General features: G+C 36.7%; 1 protein-coding gene across 4 annotated transcripts in view; it reads right to left on the bottom strand.

The window, feature by feature from the left end:
* The window catches only part of GRIA2 (glutamate ionotropic receptor AMPA type subunit 2), a 180,685-nt gene that overhangs the window by 54,327 nt on the left and 108,457 nt on the right, over positions 1–17,901 (bottom strand). For all 4 annotated transcript variants that reach the window (XR_006341089.1, XM_043902288.1, XM_043902287.1 and 1 more), the window contains exons 5-6: positions 16,046–16,099; positions 11,269–11,430 (exon numbers count right to left, since the gene is read on the bottom strand). Coding sequence is in view for 3 of the 4 variants with exons in the window: in XM_043902288.1 (XP_043758223.1) it covers positions 11,269–11,430; positions 16,046–16,099 (216 nt within the window). In the remaining variant the exon portion in view is untranslated. The remainder of the gene's footprint in view (positions 1–11,268; positions 11,431–16,045; positions 16,100–17,901) is intronic.

Genomic DNA, 17,901 nt, shown 5'->3' with positions numbered 1-17,901 from the left:
ATTTCAGTGGGGTGCCATTATATGCTGTGGTGTTCTACCACAATCACTTCTATCCACACTTGAAGAAGAAATCTGGGGAAACATTTTTATGGTCCATTTTCCAAATGCACTTTTTATTTCATTTGTAAGTGTATCTTTATTGAGACTCATTTTTCAAAAGTAAAATGATGTATGCATTTTAAACATGTTTGTTTTGCCCAATAGTTATAAGATATTATTCAATAACACATTTCTCTAATCACTGATACCAGAAAATGTTATTCTTATAGTCAAAAAACAAAATGAGATGAAGAGAAGTTCTGTATACATTTAAAATGCAACAAATATACAGAGGGTAACTAGGCTGTAATATAAAATTTTATGGGTCATAATGACAGCACCCATTCTGAAACATATGTTATCTGCATGGTGCTTTAAAAATGGGGGAAAAAAATCAAAACATCATTCAAAAAGGAAGTACTAGGCTTTAGTATTATGAAACTGTCACAAAATTTCCTATGAATGGGTATTTCCATATCTTCCTTGACACTTGAAACTGAATTGAGTATAGCTTAGAAAGTATCTTCTGATCTCTATCATAGCTGCCTCAAGCTCTGATTAATGCATTTACTATTCTGTTGCCTTAAGTAAGTTAACTAAAGTGTCTGTGTACAAAGTTTCTTATCAATGAGATAAGCAGAACAATGTCTCTTCTATGTCACAGAGGAGTTGGAAAGGTAAGTGAGGGAAAAAGGAAGAATTCGTGTTGATTTACTTCTCTATGTGCCAAACATGAGCTGGGTAGTTTCCTAGAAAGTCCTTGGGGAAAAAAAAAAAAAAATTACTCTATGCAACAAATACTTTTATTCCAATGGTATAGGAGAATATTACAAGTTATCAAGTTATATTTTGCTCAGGGTCACAAAAATATATGGCAAAGGTGGAATTTGAATCCCGATCTCTTCATTTCAGGGGTACTGAGGTGACGGGCCATCCGGTGGAATTTGAATCCCGATCTCTTCATTTCAGGGGTACTGAGGTGACGGGCCATCCTGGTTGCCTTGGCCTGTCCCAGTTTTGGATCTGAAAGTTTGGAGTCCAGGCACACTGGGACTGTTGGATTTTGAGTTTTAAAATACACTAAAAATCAAAGTTACTGACCCGCATGTTTGCCTTCTTTTTTTCTTTTATTACTATCTTGTTAAAGGCAACCCACTCCAGTACTCTTGCCTGGAAAATCCCATGGACAGAGGAGCCTTGTAGGCTACAGTCCATGGGGTCGCAAAGAGTCAGACACAACTGAGCGACTTTACTTACTTACTTACTTATCTTGTTACAAAATTAGCTTGTCTTTACACTGTTTTGAAAACCACCATCCTGATCTATAAGTCTCTGATCCAATAAGTTCAAAAAGTAATTTTCATGTTGGCATATTAAAGGCCCTGAGAAATCCTGCAGTAACAATTCTAATTACTTTGATTGGTCAGCATTGCCCAAACTAATAACCATTTAAAATTTTCCTTAACATCAATTACTTTCTATAAAAATAGTGTTTGTGTAACATACTTTGGGCTGTCAAAAGTTTTATAGCCTAATAAATTTTATGCAGTCATTTTAAAAATAGCATCAATTATTTGGTTAAAATTATTATAAACTAAATGATACCACCCTAGAAATTCACATAATATAATTACTCTCAGTTTCTTTATTACAAAATTATCAACATAGTCAAAAATGATGAGCTCTAGGGAAAAAAAATGAAATACATTATAAACTTAAAATTATTCACTTTTCTTAATTTCGAATTCAACTGAAGTCTACCCTCTGGGAAAGAGCTGTCTGTGATAAAGTCATCTCTACTTTCCTCTAAAGCCTTTTAAATACATATCCTTTGTAGCTTCACTGAAAAAAATCACAGAATCTTCATTAAGACCCAACATCACTGGAACAACGGGAACGCTCACTCATTGTCAGTGGAAATGCAAAATAGTACAGCTACTTTGGGAGACAGATCATTTCTTACAAAACTAAACATACTTTTATGTGATCAAGCCACCGCACTCCTTGGTGTTTACCCAAAGGAGTTGAGACATGAAGCCCACTCAAAAAACACCACACATGTTAAATAGCAGCTTTATTTATAATCGCCAAAACTTGGAAGCAACCAAGACAGTCTTCAATAAATGAAAATAGTGTGAGGTACATGAAGACAAAAGAATATTATCAGAGTTAAAAAGAAGTGAGCTATCACGCCACCAAAAGACACAGGAATTTTAAATGTAAATAACTAAGTGTAAGAAGCCAATCAAAAAAGGGTACACACTATATAATTCCAACTGTATGATATTCCAGAAAAGGTGTAACTATGGAGATAGTAAAACGATCAGTCAGTGGTGGCCAAGTGTTGGTGGTGGGAGGAGGGATAAATAAATGGAATGCAAAGGGTTTTTAGAGCCACGGAAATGCTCTGTATGAAACAATAACAATGAAAGCATGCTATTATCTATTTATCCAAACCTATAGAATGCACAAGGCCAAGAGTGAATGCGCTTTTCTTTTGTTTGATTATTTTTATATTGGATTTTAATTTTATTCACTTCCATATAACAGCATATATAAAACGTGGCACATAAAAAAGCATTTATGAAACTTGCTCACTCCTTTGAGATTGGCACAGATTACATACTTTAGAAACAAGAAAAATCCAACAATGGAAGAATTTGCATCTCTAAGGGTAGATTTTATTTGGAGATAGCCAAAGGTCATTTTGAGACTAAGTCTTGTGAGATGTGGTAGGGAACAGCCTGAACAAAACAAACAAACAAACAAAACTGAAAAAAAGGGTGAATGGTAACAGAAACTATGGACCTTGGGTAATTACAAGGCATGTGTCAACATAGGCTCCTCAACTCCAACACATGTATCACTCTGGTGAGGGAAATTGATATTGGAAGAGGCTGTGAGTTATAGGAACAGGGGACATATAGGAAGTCTCCATACTTTCTGATCAATTTTGCTGTAAACCTAAACCTGCTCTAAAAATAATGTCTTAATTGCTGTTTAGTTGCTCAGTCATGGTTGACTCTTTGCTACCCATGGACTGCAGCACGCCAGGCTTCCCTATTCTTCTCTAACTCCCAGAGTTTGCTCAAACTCGTGTCACTGAGTCAATGATGTCATCCAATCATCTTATCTTCTGTCATCCTCTTCTCCTATGCCTTCAATCTTTCCCAGCAGTCCTTTTTCCAAGGAGTCAGCTCTTTGCATCAGGTGGCCAGAGTATTGGAGCTTCAGCTTCAGCATCAGTCCTTTAGTATTCAGGACTGATTTCCTTTAGGATTGACTGGTTTGATCTCTTTGCAGTCCAAGGGACTCTCAAGATTCTTCTCCAACACCGCAGTTCAGAAGCATCAATTCTTCAGCACTCAGGCTTCTTTATGGTCCAACTCTTACATCCATACATGACTATTGGAAAAACCACAGCTTTGACTAGACGGACCTTTGTCGGTATAATGTCTAATGTCTCTGCTTTTTAATACTTTGTCTAGGTTTGTCATAGCTTTTCTTCTAAGGAACAAGTGTCTTTCAATTTCATGGCTTCAGTCACATCTGCAGTGATTTTGTCCAAGATAAAAAGTCTTCACTGTTTCCATTGTTTCGGCATCTATTTGCCATGAAATGATGAGACCGGATAACATGACCTTAGTTCTTTGTTGAGTTTTAAGCCAGGTTTTTTTTTTAACTCTCCTCTTTCACTTTCATCAAGAGGCTCTTGATGTTTCTCTTTGCTTTCTGCCATAAGGGTGGTATCATCTGCATATCTGGGGTTATTGCTGTTTCTCCCAGCAATCTTGATTCTAGCTTGTGTTTCATCCAGCCCAGCATTTCACATGATGTACGCTGCATACAAGTTAAATAATCAGAGTGACAATATACAGCCTTGACACACTCTTTTCCCAATTTTGAACCAGTGCATTGTTCCAAGTCCGGTTCTAAATATTGCTTCTTGACCTGCATACAGGTTTCTCAGGAAGCAGGTAAGGTGGTCTGGTATTCCCATCTCTTTAAGAGTTTTCCAGTTGTGTGATCCACACAGTCAAAGGTATTTTTTTTTAATTTATCCTTAAGTCTTAATTAGAAAACTAATAAAAACTCAACATCTTTATATAAGCACACAAGCTGTATCACATTTCCAAGAGTGAAAAAGACAGCTCCATTGGCAAGAAACCAAAATGACCATCTTTTCTATTATTATTTTCTTTGAATAATAAAAATAAGTTTTTAATCCAGTGGGAAAAAAGACCCTTGAAAGTAAAAAGAATATATTGAAAACAACATACTCAAATCAACACACTGTCTGATTTTGATTCACCCATCATCAGGTAAAGACTTTCCTTAGAGGCTGATATTTTACTTTGTTCATTACATAAATTTTTCCCCCTGACCTCCCCTACTTCTTAGGAATTTTCTAACAGGTGAAATTTCCTTATTTTTGTAGCCTGAACAATAAAAACAATCTTTTCCAGGGTTATTTAAGAATTGATTTCAGTAGAGGTGTCCAGCTACAAGTTGCTACAATCTTTAATAGAAGGAGGAGCTATCTGAGGGTCATAAATTTGGCAAAAATTACAAACATTAGCATATGGGTTTTAGTGCCTAGTTTTGCACATCACATAATCATTGTATTAAATTTGGGAGAAATCTCAGCAATCGTGGACATTTATTCCCTTTACAGATGAAAAAATATGGACATGAGATGAACCCAGATATCATGCATTATAATTCAAACAGTGATAATGCATTTTTATTTTTCCTGGTATAATATGTATCTCCATAGTTTGGTATATCATTTCCATTACTTTTTATAAAATATGTGATTTTATCAATATCATATTCTTAATTTGAGTTTATTTCAGTTATATAAACACTTTTTAAACCTAAACCACAAAACATAAGAGATAAATCTTGTCAAGCAACTTTTTTGTTGCATGTCAAAAATACTTTAATATTCATTGTAGGTAATGACAACATGCCAGCATGGGTTTGGTCAGTTAAAACATTCAAGGAGCAGAATCACTTCCATGAAGCCACCATAGCATATTTAATGCATGATGCTAATTACTGAACTCAAAGTGATTATACTATTTTCCAACAGGCCTCATAATTAAGAAAGTTTGAATTCCTGTTTTAAGTCTTTTTCTGAGTAAAATGGGATTCTTGGAGGAAAGCCATTATTTAAGGTAACATACAATGTCAGTCCTATGCTATGGTTGAATTCTTTAACACCTGCAGGTCCCAACAGACACAATTCGAACTAGGTTCAAACTGTCCACATGGCAAGGTACAATGGATGGTTATATATTGCAAGTCGTTGAAGACCCTGAAAACACCAAAAATCTATCTCAAAACAGAAATGTATGCAAATTAGTTTTAAGATAGTGTCAAATCATCTGAATCATCTGTCTCTTTGTCAACATTTTTTTTTGAGAAAGGTAAAATGCTCGCTGCAACTGTCCCATTTAAACCCAGGTGTCATGATAGTTCAGATCTGATTACTATAGAATTTTATATTTCATCCAGCAAAATAACACTACTTTTCTGCTACAGCTGAGTAAAAGAACACACAGATGCTCAGGACAAAAATTTAAACCCCATCTTATAGCAATGATAATTACCTATTTTTTGCTCTACCCCTGTCTTGATATATTCAAAATATTGACTTATTTTTCACTTCATTCCTCTTCATTTCTACAAATCTCTATTATGTGCCTACTCTGTGCAAATCCTGGCATGAGCTGTGGGGCTAATAAGATAGAAGGATGCAGAGTGTCTTTCTGAATCTTGTTTTCAATCCACAAATACCTCTCAGCTGAATTTATGTTCATATATTACAAATGTAGGGTTATGATTTTTGCAATTATTATTTCTAATGAAATGGAGAGAACTGGCGAGCGTAACAAATCCATTTATTTCCCATCACAAGATCTGTTGTCACCAGGGCAGCCCATAATCTCTGTGTATCAAACCTACAGCCATCGTCCTCCTCTAGGGCCTTCTGGCTGCTCTCATGCATGCCAAGTTGCTGTAGTTGTGTCCAACTCTCTGTGACCCTATTAAACCATAGCCCGTCAGGCTGGTCAATGGAGATTCTCCAGGCAAGAATATTGGAGTGGGTTGCCATGCCCTCCTGCAGAAGATCTTCCTGACCCAGCTATCAAACTTGAGTCTTTTATATCTTCTGCATTAGACAGATGGGTTCTTTACCACTAGCACCACCTGGGAAGCCCTCAGAATAAGATAAATAATTCCTTAGAAGTCAACAAGGTTGTCTATAAAGTATTCTTTCTCAGAATTCCCTCCAAAGTCCTCTGTTCAACAGCCAGCCTTACAGAAATATTTATATTTTCCTTGCACTGAGGAATTTGTGGGGAGTCATGTTCCCTTCCTTCTTCTAATACTTATCTCTCCCTCAGGTTTTAAATTCCCTATGATTCCCTCAAAAGAGGAAGTCTTTCTTGCTTACAGATCTGGGAATAGGAGCCTCTTCAGGGAACTTTCCTTTGTCTGTTCATTCAGAGAGCCTTTTGCTAAAGAGCTGCTCTGTGCCAGGCCTACTTCTAGGAGCTAGGAACAAACAAAATCAGGGAACAAACAAACACCAACCCAAACCCCTGCCTCCACGGCACTTTCAAGCTGAAGGAGCCAGACATTTAACACAGTAATGAATAAATTCATTATGAATACAGTACCGCAGGAGGTATTAAACAGAAAAAATCTGGAGCAGGGAAACGGCATGGGACACACTCTGATGGGTGGGGAGATTGCAATTTTAAACAGAGAGCCTGTTGCTAGCTTCCTGGAGGAGATGGCATCCGAATAGAGACCACAGAAGGCAGGAGGCTTAGCTTTGCAGATGTGAAGGGGAGAAGAGTCCAGAAGAAGGAAGGTTCAGTGCGGAGGGGGGAAGGTCTCTTGTGTTTAAGAATGGGTAGAAAGGCCACCATAGGTGAAGCAGAGGGAGCAAGGGAACAGCCCAGGAGAGGAAGGCAGGGTGTGTACAGCCACATGAGCCAAAGGGATGCATCTACCTTTTACTCCAATGACATAGATGGCCACTGAGTGGTCTAGAGAGGAACAGTGGTAAAACAGGAGGAAAGGGGCAGACACATTTGAAAAAACAACATAGCCCCAGGATATGACATGATTAGAACTAACTAGATCCAAGATGGTAGATAAGTCAACTTCTACTAGACCTTGAGCTTCAGTATACATTCACCGTAACACCTCAGGAAGCTAAGTGACATACCCTCAGGGGCTATGACAGTTCCAAGGCTGACCATCAAAGACCAAAAAGTGGGTGTGGGCCAATTCCTGGAAATCCCCACCCCTTCTCCCAAAATATCCGAAATACTTCTCCCACTCATTAGCCAATGAAATTAACTGCCCCTATAAAAACTGACAACCCCATACTCTGGGATCATCCTCACCTTTTGAGATGGCCCACGCTCTGTCTGTGGAGTGTGTTTCTCGCTAAATAAATCCACTTCTTACCTGTCATTTTGTCTCTCACTCTCTCACTGAAATCTTTCTGAGCTGAGACATCAAGAACCTGAGCTTCATTAGGTCCCGAGACCAGGTGAGACCTCAGTTAAAAGACCAAGGGTTCAAGTCCCAATCTGAGTTACACAGTGTCAGCAGAATAATACAATTTAAGTTTTAAAAAGACCACAAGCCTGGAAGACAGATGGACAAATGTAGAGCAAGGGAATCCAGTCTGGGAAACCACTGCAGCATCCCCAGCAGCAAGGCCATGGAGGCTGGATGTAAGGGGGTGCAGAAGAAGAAGTAGGATGTGCTGACAGATTGGTTGTGGGCTACAGGGCAAGTGAGGAGCCAAGTCCTTGGTTGAAAGGATAACTGTGAAGACAGGGCTGCTACCAGCTGACAGTGGAAGACTGTTACAGGAATAATTTTTCAGTGGCTGAAGAGGCAGCAGGGGTGGAAATCAGAAGTTTTAGAAGTGTGTTGATTTCCACACATTAGTAAGATATTTTCCTCCGAAGTTACAAGGTCATTGCTGGTTTCTAGCCTGAAGACAACTGATTTCATCAAGACTAGAAGTTTGTCTTCTGAGACCTGTAAGAGTGCCCACTTGCAAAGTAAAAACTCAGTAAATGTGTATTGAATTGATGAATGATCATTGAACATCAGCAAATCAGTGAAAGAATCAGATTTAAAATCTCAGTGCCACAACTCTAGAGTTACTGTTTTGTACAGGATATAAGAATGAAGAAATTTAACATTTATAATTAATATTTGGTGTTTATTAAAATATGTGAAGTATTGACAATTTAAGATTTTACTTGTATTGACTGATAAGATTGATTTTACTTAGGAAACTATAGTAGCTGCATTAACTTTCAAGGAACACTAAAACTTTAAAATAATCATTAATTTAATAGTCCCACAACTCAATATAAATTATGTAACTTCCAATGCCTAACTGCGGAGAGAATTTGATGCAGTGAACTGTAGTTTTATAAGTTTTCATGCCTATAGCATAAGTTTTTATTGTAATATAATAAAACATGATTTAAAGGATCAAGCAAAGCATCTGGTACAGTCAATGATCCAAAAGAAAATGTGCAAAGAAAGAACCACATTAGCAATTACTTTCACTCCCTTTCCTTGAACAGATCATATATGCCACCTGTTTATATTAGGAAATGGTATATTGTTCCCTATCTAGATTTTGTTCCTTTCTTCTGCCCATGAGAAAAATCACAAGAGAAACAATCATGAAAGTCCTGCCTTGGAGTTACTCTGTTACATCTGTTGACAAATAAAGAGCCTAACCTCTTGGCACTATACCCCTCCCAAATTCCCTGGATTGCTCATGCTATTTCATCAATCTGAATCTTCTTCCCAAGCATCCTCCTCCACTTTTTTTCCTGCTCAACCATGCTCTGCTCAGGCATTCCACCTCGGGAAAGCCTTCTTTTCTGTCCTACCTACCATACTCTCCTAATCAAGTAGGAGCTGCCATATTTTACATGCATTGCTCTGTATTATATAATATTTGCTTATTGACATGTTTGTATCCACCATTGACTGTGGATTAGCAATGGCAAGGGTCAGTTTTTAAAAATACCTTCAGTTCCCAGCTCTCTAGTACATAAGCAATACATGCCCACGTTATGACGAATTCCTAGCCAAAGGCACATCCTCCACATGGATTTTCAGGACCTTTTATCAAGATTCAAAGGCTATATAAGATATATCTCCTATTGGCACCTATGTTTCCAAAGCTATGCTAAATATTGATTAGTCTTTGTAAATGTTGTTTTATTTTTGAGCCTAGATTCAAACAGTGACTCAGAGGCTACTTGTTTTTGTTGTTTTTTGGGATGAAGTAGAAAAGAAGAGTTTTATTGCTTTGTGAGGCAAAGGGGGACACAGCAAGCTCGTGCCTTGAAAACCTGTGTGTCCCAATCTGGGAGAAATTGGTGAGGAGTTTTATAGCAATGGTTCAAGGGTGGGGTTTCTGATAAGGATCAGGGTATATGTAGCACCTCCATTCCTTTAATCTGGATTCCTGGCCTTCCCTGAGTTCCAAAGGGCAGGTTCAAACAGTTGCTAATCACAAAAGAACGGAATGTACAGACAAGGAGCAGCCAAGAGACGACAGGGCAGCCTTGGGGCAGGGTCCTGGTTCCCCCTCAAGGGATACACATTACTTTATCTTTAAGCTTTTCTGTGCAACTAAAACCCCCAATAAATGGAAGAGCCTATGCTTTTATATTTATCAGCCTGTGCTCTCTGGAGTGCCCCACAAGGAAGGGCCATCACAAACTCTCTGAAACTTGGTAAAAGAAGCCATCACGGAGCCAGTATGGAAGGAAATGCTACACCAAGAAAGGTCACCAACAAAGCGAAATCTGGTGCTACATCTTGGCAATCTTGGCTACAGTTTTGGCAGAATATTTGTTCTGCCAAATATTGTTGGCAGAACACATTGCCAACAATCTCTCATCCCCCAAATCTGCTTGAACTTTGATGTATGGCACATGAACTTTAATAATGATATGACTTCCATGAGAAAAAAAAAAAATCTTCTTGTTTGCCTTCCTCCTCTCACAGCCGGCAGCTGTGGGAGGCTACAGGATGACGAACACGTCAGCTCCATCTGAGGGTGAGTGCCACATGCAAGCTCCATCAGAGAACTAGACTGGCACCATATCTGGGTGCAGGGAAGCCTGCAATCCCACCGGATGGGATCCACAGTCAGATCCCAGCTGAGAGCAGGTGGAGACAGACGCTGATAGGTGTCCCCTTGCTGACTATTGCACCAAGACATGCCCACAAGACCATAGCCCTGTTATACATGCATATATGCTGAATCTCAGTCAAGGTCACCAAACAAGAAGCCACCTACTTTGGAGAAAAAAAAATTAGTTCTGGGCTATTCTTTAACATCTCATGGGACACTTTAATTCTGTGTCAAATTCTCACAAAATTAAAAGGATCTATTTACACACCCCAAAGTAGAAAACTTCAGAGCTTCTAATTTTTATCTAGCACCAGACTCACAGCCAGATACAAATTTAAAGGCAAACGTTTATATCTGTTTTTTTTCCCATTTGTACAGAAAACAAGAGCATCAACTAAAATTCCCCAGGACGTATCAACATAACTGTGAGGGCATCTGTAATAACACTGTTCCCGACTGGTTCTTGAACAATGTGCTTTACAACACACAGATAAACACATGACACATTTGACAATGTTCTGCAACTTTTAATTGTCATATAACTCTAGTTTCACAAAGCAAGTGAACATGATCTCAGCCCACTCACTCTTTCATGCACTCTCCCCCAGATTTTACTCTTATTTCTGCTCTCAATAAGGTGATCAACAGAAGAAAAATAAAAACCTTCCTATCAAAAGCAGAAATATTCATATTTGGAAGTAAATAGAGGCCTGTATGTGTACACACAACAAAATACATTGAATAAACAAGTAAAGACTTAAATGTGCCCAAACCCACAGAGCATTCAAAGATTCTTTGATTGCATAAGGCATTATATTTATTTTGTTAATTATTCAAACAAATTTTTTTTTCTTCTTCTTCATAAGACGTTCCAGAGAACAGGCTAATCACCAGAAGTTAGTTAGAGACAGAGACAGAGATGGAGGTGGAGGTGGAGATGGAAGTGGAGGGGGAGGTAGGGATGGAAGTGGGAAAGGAGATGGAAATGGAGGTGGAGGTAGACCCTGATAGACATGTACCTTAATTGTAGTTGTGTGTGCTCCAGGGTATTCTTTTTCTTCTAGTGTTGACCATCTTTCTATAAACTTAGATACCAGAGAATCATCATAGTCCACTATCTGAAATCCAGAGACATTTGCTCCTCCAAACTGAATTTTTAATAGGTCTCCATCAGTAAATCCCTGGGCAGAAAACACATTTATGTCATATTTTCTATTAAGAACCAAGTAGAACTTTGACATTTACCAAATAACTCTATACACTTTAGTTTTGCAAATTTCAAAGAACACCTAAGAGATATAAAAAGCCTATAGTAAATGTTTCATGCATTTTATCAGCCAATATTCTTCTTCAGCACTTAGCATAATCTTGGTTTTAGTGGTCCTTAATCAGTGATTGTCTACTGGTCCTACTCACATAAAAGTTCTCCAAATTATTCAAATGGAGTCTTATTTATCCTTATCTAAGGAGAATAATGGGGTTTTATTCATTATATCTACAACAGTGCACCGCCAGATATTTAAACATTAAGCCAGTTCTTCAAGAGCTACAACTCTGTGAGATGGTTATTTCTATTTAAATTGTTCATTCTCTAAGATAGTATAAAACCTTTTAAAAAAGAAGGAAAGGTTCCAAATGCTTTGTCATTATTTGAGAACAATTAAAGTTGAAACTTAGTTTTTATAAAATGTATTTAATTTTAAAAAATTCACTTCTACTGTACTATTAGAATGAATTCAGTCATCACTGAAACTATCATACGGTGTTTCCACTGACTTCAAATACTGTGCTGACTTAAACTGTACCTCAGTTTGGGAGCACATTCTCTGAATGATGAAATCACAATTTTAAAAAGTCACAATTGTAAATATTTTCACCTTATACACTATTCCACATCATTGTGCAAAAGAAGTGAAAATATTTTGACCCTAAAATGTAAAAGAGTCTTTTCTTTGTTGCTGATATTAAAAATATAGTTTAATATTATTTGTTTGGAGGATAATTATCTATATTTTGTTAGTGAATTATGTGTTTGTTTTCTCTTTTTATCAAAATAATTCAAATAAAGGGAAAATGTATATAACAAAAATCATAGATTTTCTGCTCTGCCCCACACACGCCGTTAGTTAAGCTCTTCAAAATAATCAATTTCAGTAATTTTTGTTTTCATGTATTTGCCTCCATATTTCTGCATGAAACATTTTTGCTCTTTTTTTCCTAACTTAATCATGTTAAGTTTTCTTATGAGTTTATACTTGTGCTAGATGAGTGTGTAAGTCTCATAACCAAACCATCTATCTCTTGTCCCATTTTCATGTTCACTGTTTTCATATTTAAAATCCTGTTATTTAGAATAAAGCCAAACAATGTGCTAGGATTTCATTTTCCTTCTTAAATAATATTTCCTTCTAATGTTCATGATATCTGCATTTTTTCATTACTAGAACTTTCTCTATACTTATCCTTAATTTTTTCTCGTTGCTCCACAAAAAAATTGCATGCTTACACAAGTAAAGCTTTTTTCAAATAATATATTCAAACATTGCAAGTAATCTATTTTTTCTGTGTCCTGGAGCCTTCCTCCTTAATGCTGCAACCTGATTGGTTCCTCTTTCAATTTGCTCTGCCATCGTTCCCCTGAAATGCACCTCCCCACTTTTCTGAGCACATTCTCTGCATCACTTTTCTCTCCTGTTTTACCCCTTCCTTCTGCTAGAGTCCTCAGAAGTCTTCTGAGACGCATGGAGGTACATTTTTGGAGACACTGAATGCCTGTAAATACCATTATTTTGCTCTGACAATTGTCCAGTAGTTTGTCTGGTCAAAACTTAAAATATCAATTTTAAATTGAAATCCTCATAATCTGAAGGCATTGTTCCAGAGACTTTTGTTTTTTATTAAAAATTACAATGTCATTACTTCTAATGATTTTTTGCATGTGACCTGTTTCATACTCCTCCCTGGCCCCCACCTGTCAAAACCTTTAAGGTCTTTTATTTATCTCTGAAATTCCATGATGATATTTTGTTTAAAATATGAAACCTTTTGTCTTTCATTATTCTGTGTACTCAATAGGCAGTTGTGTGTCATTCAATACCAGGAATTTCTTGGAATATTTCTTTGATAATTTCCTTCCCCTTTTTTTCACTGTTTGTGTTTCTACAAAGTTTATTATTAAGATATAACTCTTAGATTAAACAACTGAGTCCCTCGGTCTCCTCCACACACACCATTTTATATTGTATTGTCATTTGGCTACATAATTTGAAAGATTTTCTCAACTTTACCTTCCAAGTTATGCAATTTTACATGTGATTTTAGAAAAAAAAAAAGTTAATTTCCCAGAGCTTCCCAGAGCTCTTTCTTGTTCCTTTTTTTAGCATCCTTTTCTTTTCTTTATGGATAACATTTTCTCCTTTTTTTCTGCACATATTCTTAAAATTTGAAGATTGTTCTGATTCCTGACTGCCCTATTTCTCTTTACTTGTTTATTTGTACTGTGTCCTTCATGGCAAAGATTTTTCTCAAATGCCTAATAATGCTTGGCAGTCTAAGAGGAAGATGCTGAAATGAGTCTTGGAATTTGTATGTGCCCAAGTGGGGCTGGTTGATGAGTAAGCCTCATTGTAAACAGAGTCAGGTGGGTAGATGGCTTTTAATCTGTATATGAAGGGCTGAAGAAAGGAAAATTGCATTCCCTATGACCACTTCTTTATCACTTTATCCCTTTTAATGACATATAAGTAACTGAACAACAGCCTGTTAGGGAGGTTAATCAAGCTTTCAGCAATTCCTAAAGAAATGAGCCAACAATAATATCTGAGGATTTTTCTATCTATTACAACCACTTTTTCTTATACTCATTAGCCACTGGGCAGATAAAGCGTGCAAGTCCAATCAAGAGTTTAGAAGATGAAAGCCCTTCAACTTTGGATGGCATTCTTCAATTTTAAATGTCAGGGAAAATTTCAAGTGCCCTAGAAATTCTCAGAAACTGCAGCACTCTACAGATTCTTTGAATTTACTGATTCACCAGAAGTTCCATATGGTGAGGGTACAAAGTATTTAGAAAAGGAAAAACACCACTTGAATTCAGATAAAATATTAGGCAGATTTTTCCCTAGCAGCATGACAGCAACAAGAAGTTGCTTTTATTTTCGGCTCTTTTTACTTTGGTCATTCAAACACATATTTCCTTTTTCACATCAACTCTCAAATTGATGGACCTCCTTCTGTCATTATTTCTCCATGTTCTGATATAACTTCTCCATCTGGACATTTTTAAAGATCACAGCTTTCAGTGTGGCTCTAAGCTGTTCATCAAATGGCACAATTCACATGGGGAGTGACTGTCCAGACTGTTCCCTGCACAGAACGGTTCTGGAAAGACTGATAACAGAAATGCATTTATTTTAACTCTTGCTTCTCTAGTCAGGAGTCATTTAGGGTCTATAAGCCAACTGGTAATTAAGTTTTAAGGAATTTTTAGAGTAGCTATTTCATTGCCAAACAGAAATTTTATATTGAACAACCAGCTTTTCCCAATAGCATGTATGTCTGGGATTTAATATTCTTTATCAATGCTGAAAACAATATTTATCACTTGTAAAGTTGTGGGCTTTTTCCATCTCTCCAAGACTACTAGAAGTAATGTCTTGTGATATAACAATCTAATATCCCAGAAGCCATGACACAGATCTTCATTCATATGAATAGGAAACCTCAGAGTCCTGTAACACTGTGGAGAATACATCCTCATATTCTTCTTTTGTCCCTCTTCTAATCACGTTTTTCCTCAGGTTGGGGAGAGGCAGCCCTCAATTACACAGAGTCACATTTAATAAAGATCATTAACCTTTGGAGCAATAAAAACTGGAGCTCATTTTATTTCTGACTTAAAAATTGTTTTGGAAAATGGAAACATCTAGTGATAATTCTAAATTGACTTGATTATACTGAAGAAAGGGAGATGCAATTAACCACTGGGATGTTTCAATATAGGGGCTTCTCAGGTGATTCAGTGGTAAAGATTCCGCCTGCCAACACAGGAGATGCGGGTTTGATCCTCGGGTGGGAAGATCCCCTGGAGGAGGAAATGGAAACTCACTCCTGTATTCTTACCTGAGAAATCCCATGGACAGAGGAGCCTGGCGAGTTACAGTCCATAGGGTCGCAAAGAGAGACAACTGAGCAATACACACATGTGTTTCAGTATAATCTTAATTTTAGGGGAATCTCAAAGACAAAGTGATCACCTGTAGTAATTCAGTTTTCATTGTGTTGCTTTTACAGCAAGTAGGAAATCAGAAATAAATAATATATAACATACCGATATTCTAGGTATTTTCCAGGTTTTCTTTGCACTAAGACCAGTCTCACAAATGTGTACTTACTATATATATATATATATATATATATATATATATATATAGTAAATGGGTAAAGGGTAACATTTATAAATTATAGTGACAGAAACAAGAGGAAATTTGGACAATAAAATTTTATCTTTTCGAAAATTTTCCCTCAGTTAAAATATGCCTTGTAACACAAAGTGTAACCTTGTCAAATATTGTTCTATCATTTCTTACATCATTTATAATAATAAGAAAGTGATTAGAAAATATAAAGTGGAAAGTAAATCTAAAACATAACAAATTCAGAAAAACATCACCACTTCTAACTGACCAGTGTAATCAAAATGTGTTTTTAAAAATACCATTGATAAATCCTGGCCATTGATTGCTTTTAATTTATAGGCATCTCTATTAAGATAATAACTATCATTAATTCACCTACCAGATTTGCAATGATGTAATGGTACCCTTTAACATGTTTTCCAATGGTAATAACCTGACAAAGATAAAAAAACAAATGTAAGTAATGCAAATGTAAAATTACTTATGACTTGATTCAGAAAATTTTTAAAAATTATTTACTATGTTTCTTGATCATCTACAAAGAGTTATATTTGATAAAACATGATTATCAAATTCAGGGACTATTTCTTTCAGAAAAAAGTAGCCATATATTTCAGTGCTTTATAAATTTTACCATTCAAGAAGCCAACTAAAAAAAAAAAATAATTGCCTTGGTTTTGTTAACAGTGAAAATCCATAAAAAGTCATAATTTTATTCCTACAACAGCTACCTTTTTTTTTCTTCAAAGAAACATAGACATCTGAAACCAACATCTGAGATTTTATATTCACAATCTACTTTCAAAGATAGACACATATGTGTTTTATAATAGCACATGAATTTTAAAAGAATATTAAGAAGCATATAATAGAATTCTAACAGAGGCCTGTAAAATAATATTCTAATCTTAAGAATCTTGAAATAATTGTAGCCTAGTTACAATGAACATTGTTATTTCCAGTTTGAAACAGCAAAATATCAAGGAAGCTAATTTTTCGCCACAAATCCAAGTCAAAAATCAATGGCGAGATACACACCAAATGGAACAAGCAATTGTTGATAATGCTCACAACAATCTTGGACATTACTGAATCAACAGGGCCCCTCACTGATCTAAATCACTTATAAGGAAAAGTGGGTGAAGCAGTCATGCTGTAGAGTGGTACTTAGATACTCAACTGTAATTTCTATTTTTAAGGAGTCACACCTATGGAAAGCATTACATGCTAATAAACATTGGAAAACATTAGCTCAGTCCCTTATTAAACAATTTTGGGGGCTTCTCTTTGCTTTTAGCAAGATGATCAAAATCCTCCATATGTAGCAAAATCCAGGTCCACCTTTTCCGTCTCTAACTAGAGTTAGAGTCATCTTTCAGTTTGCACAAAAGGCTTCTTTCCATCACCTCAGGGCTCTCATAGATCCCATTTACTCTGCTTGGAAAGTTCCCCCACCACCATATTTTTTGTCTCTTGAGGCACAGTGAATCCCAGCCTAAATCTCTGCTTCCTAGAAGATTCCCTTCCTGAATTCACTTCCTCATCCCAGTCAAAGTCAGGTGCTCAAAGAGCAAGTGAAAGTTGCTCAAAGAGCAAGTGAAAGTTGCTCAATCTTGTCTGAGTCTTTGCAACCCCATGGACTATACAGTCCATGGAATTCTCCAGGCCAGAATACTGGAGTGGGTAGCCTTTCCGTTCTCCAGGGGGCCTTCCCAACCCAGGATCGAACCCTATCAAAAAGCAAGTGGAAGGCCAAGCCCTAGGATTCCACCATATGTCACCACTCCCCCACATGGCAGACTTTGCTTCTAAGTGGTCATTATTTGGAAGAGAGTTCGGGCTTATACTATTTTCCAATTTACTTTTATGTTACACAACTAAATTGCCTTTTCCCAGAAAAAGAACACTCTGTATTAAAGGTAGGATTTTGAAGAAAAGATATCCTCTTAAATGAAATGCATTTTAATTAACATAAGCTGAATTCAGATGGTCATGTCTCATATTTCCTACTGGCATCTTTTGACTGTGTTTACTGGTCATCCTACTGTGCATGTCTTCCTTCTGGGAATTAAGAAAAATCACAGTATAAATGGTGCTACCAGAAGTAGAAGTCCTTGACTTGTGTGTTCATTAACAGAAAGGAGAAATATGAAAATGGTCTACTTCTGTCTTAAGAGTTAGTATCAGCAAAAAAATCATATCTCTATTTTATGGAGCCATTTGTATTATACTAAC

The sequence above is a fragment of the Cervus elaphus genome, chromosome 5 (genome assembly GCF_910594005.1).
Source record: "Cervus elaphus chromosome 5, mCerEla1.1, whole genome shotgun sequence".
Classification (NCBI taxonomy): Eukaryota; Metazoa; Chordata; class Mammalia; order Artiodactyla; family Cervidae; genus Cervus; species Cervus elaphus.
The sequence above is the reverse complement of the archived record's forward strand: the minus strand, read 5'-3'. Positions and strand labels throughout refer to the sequence as shown.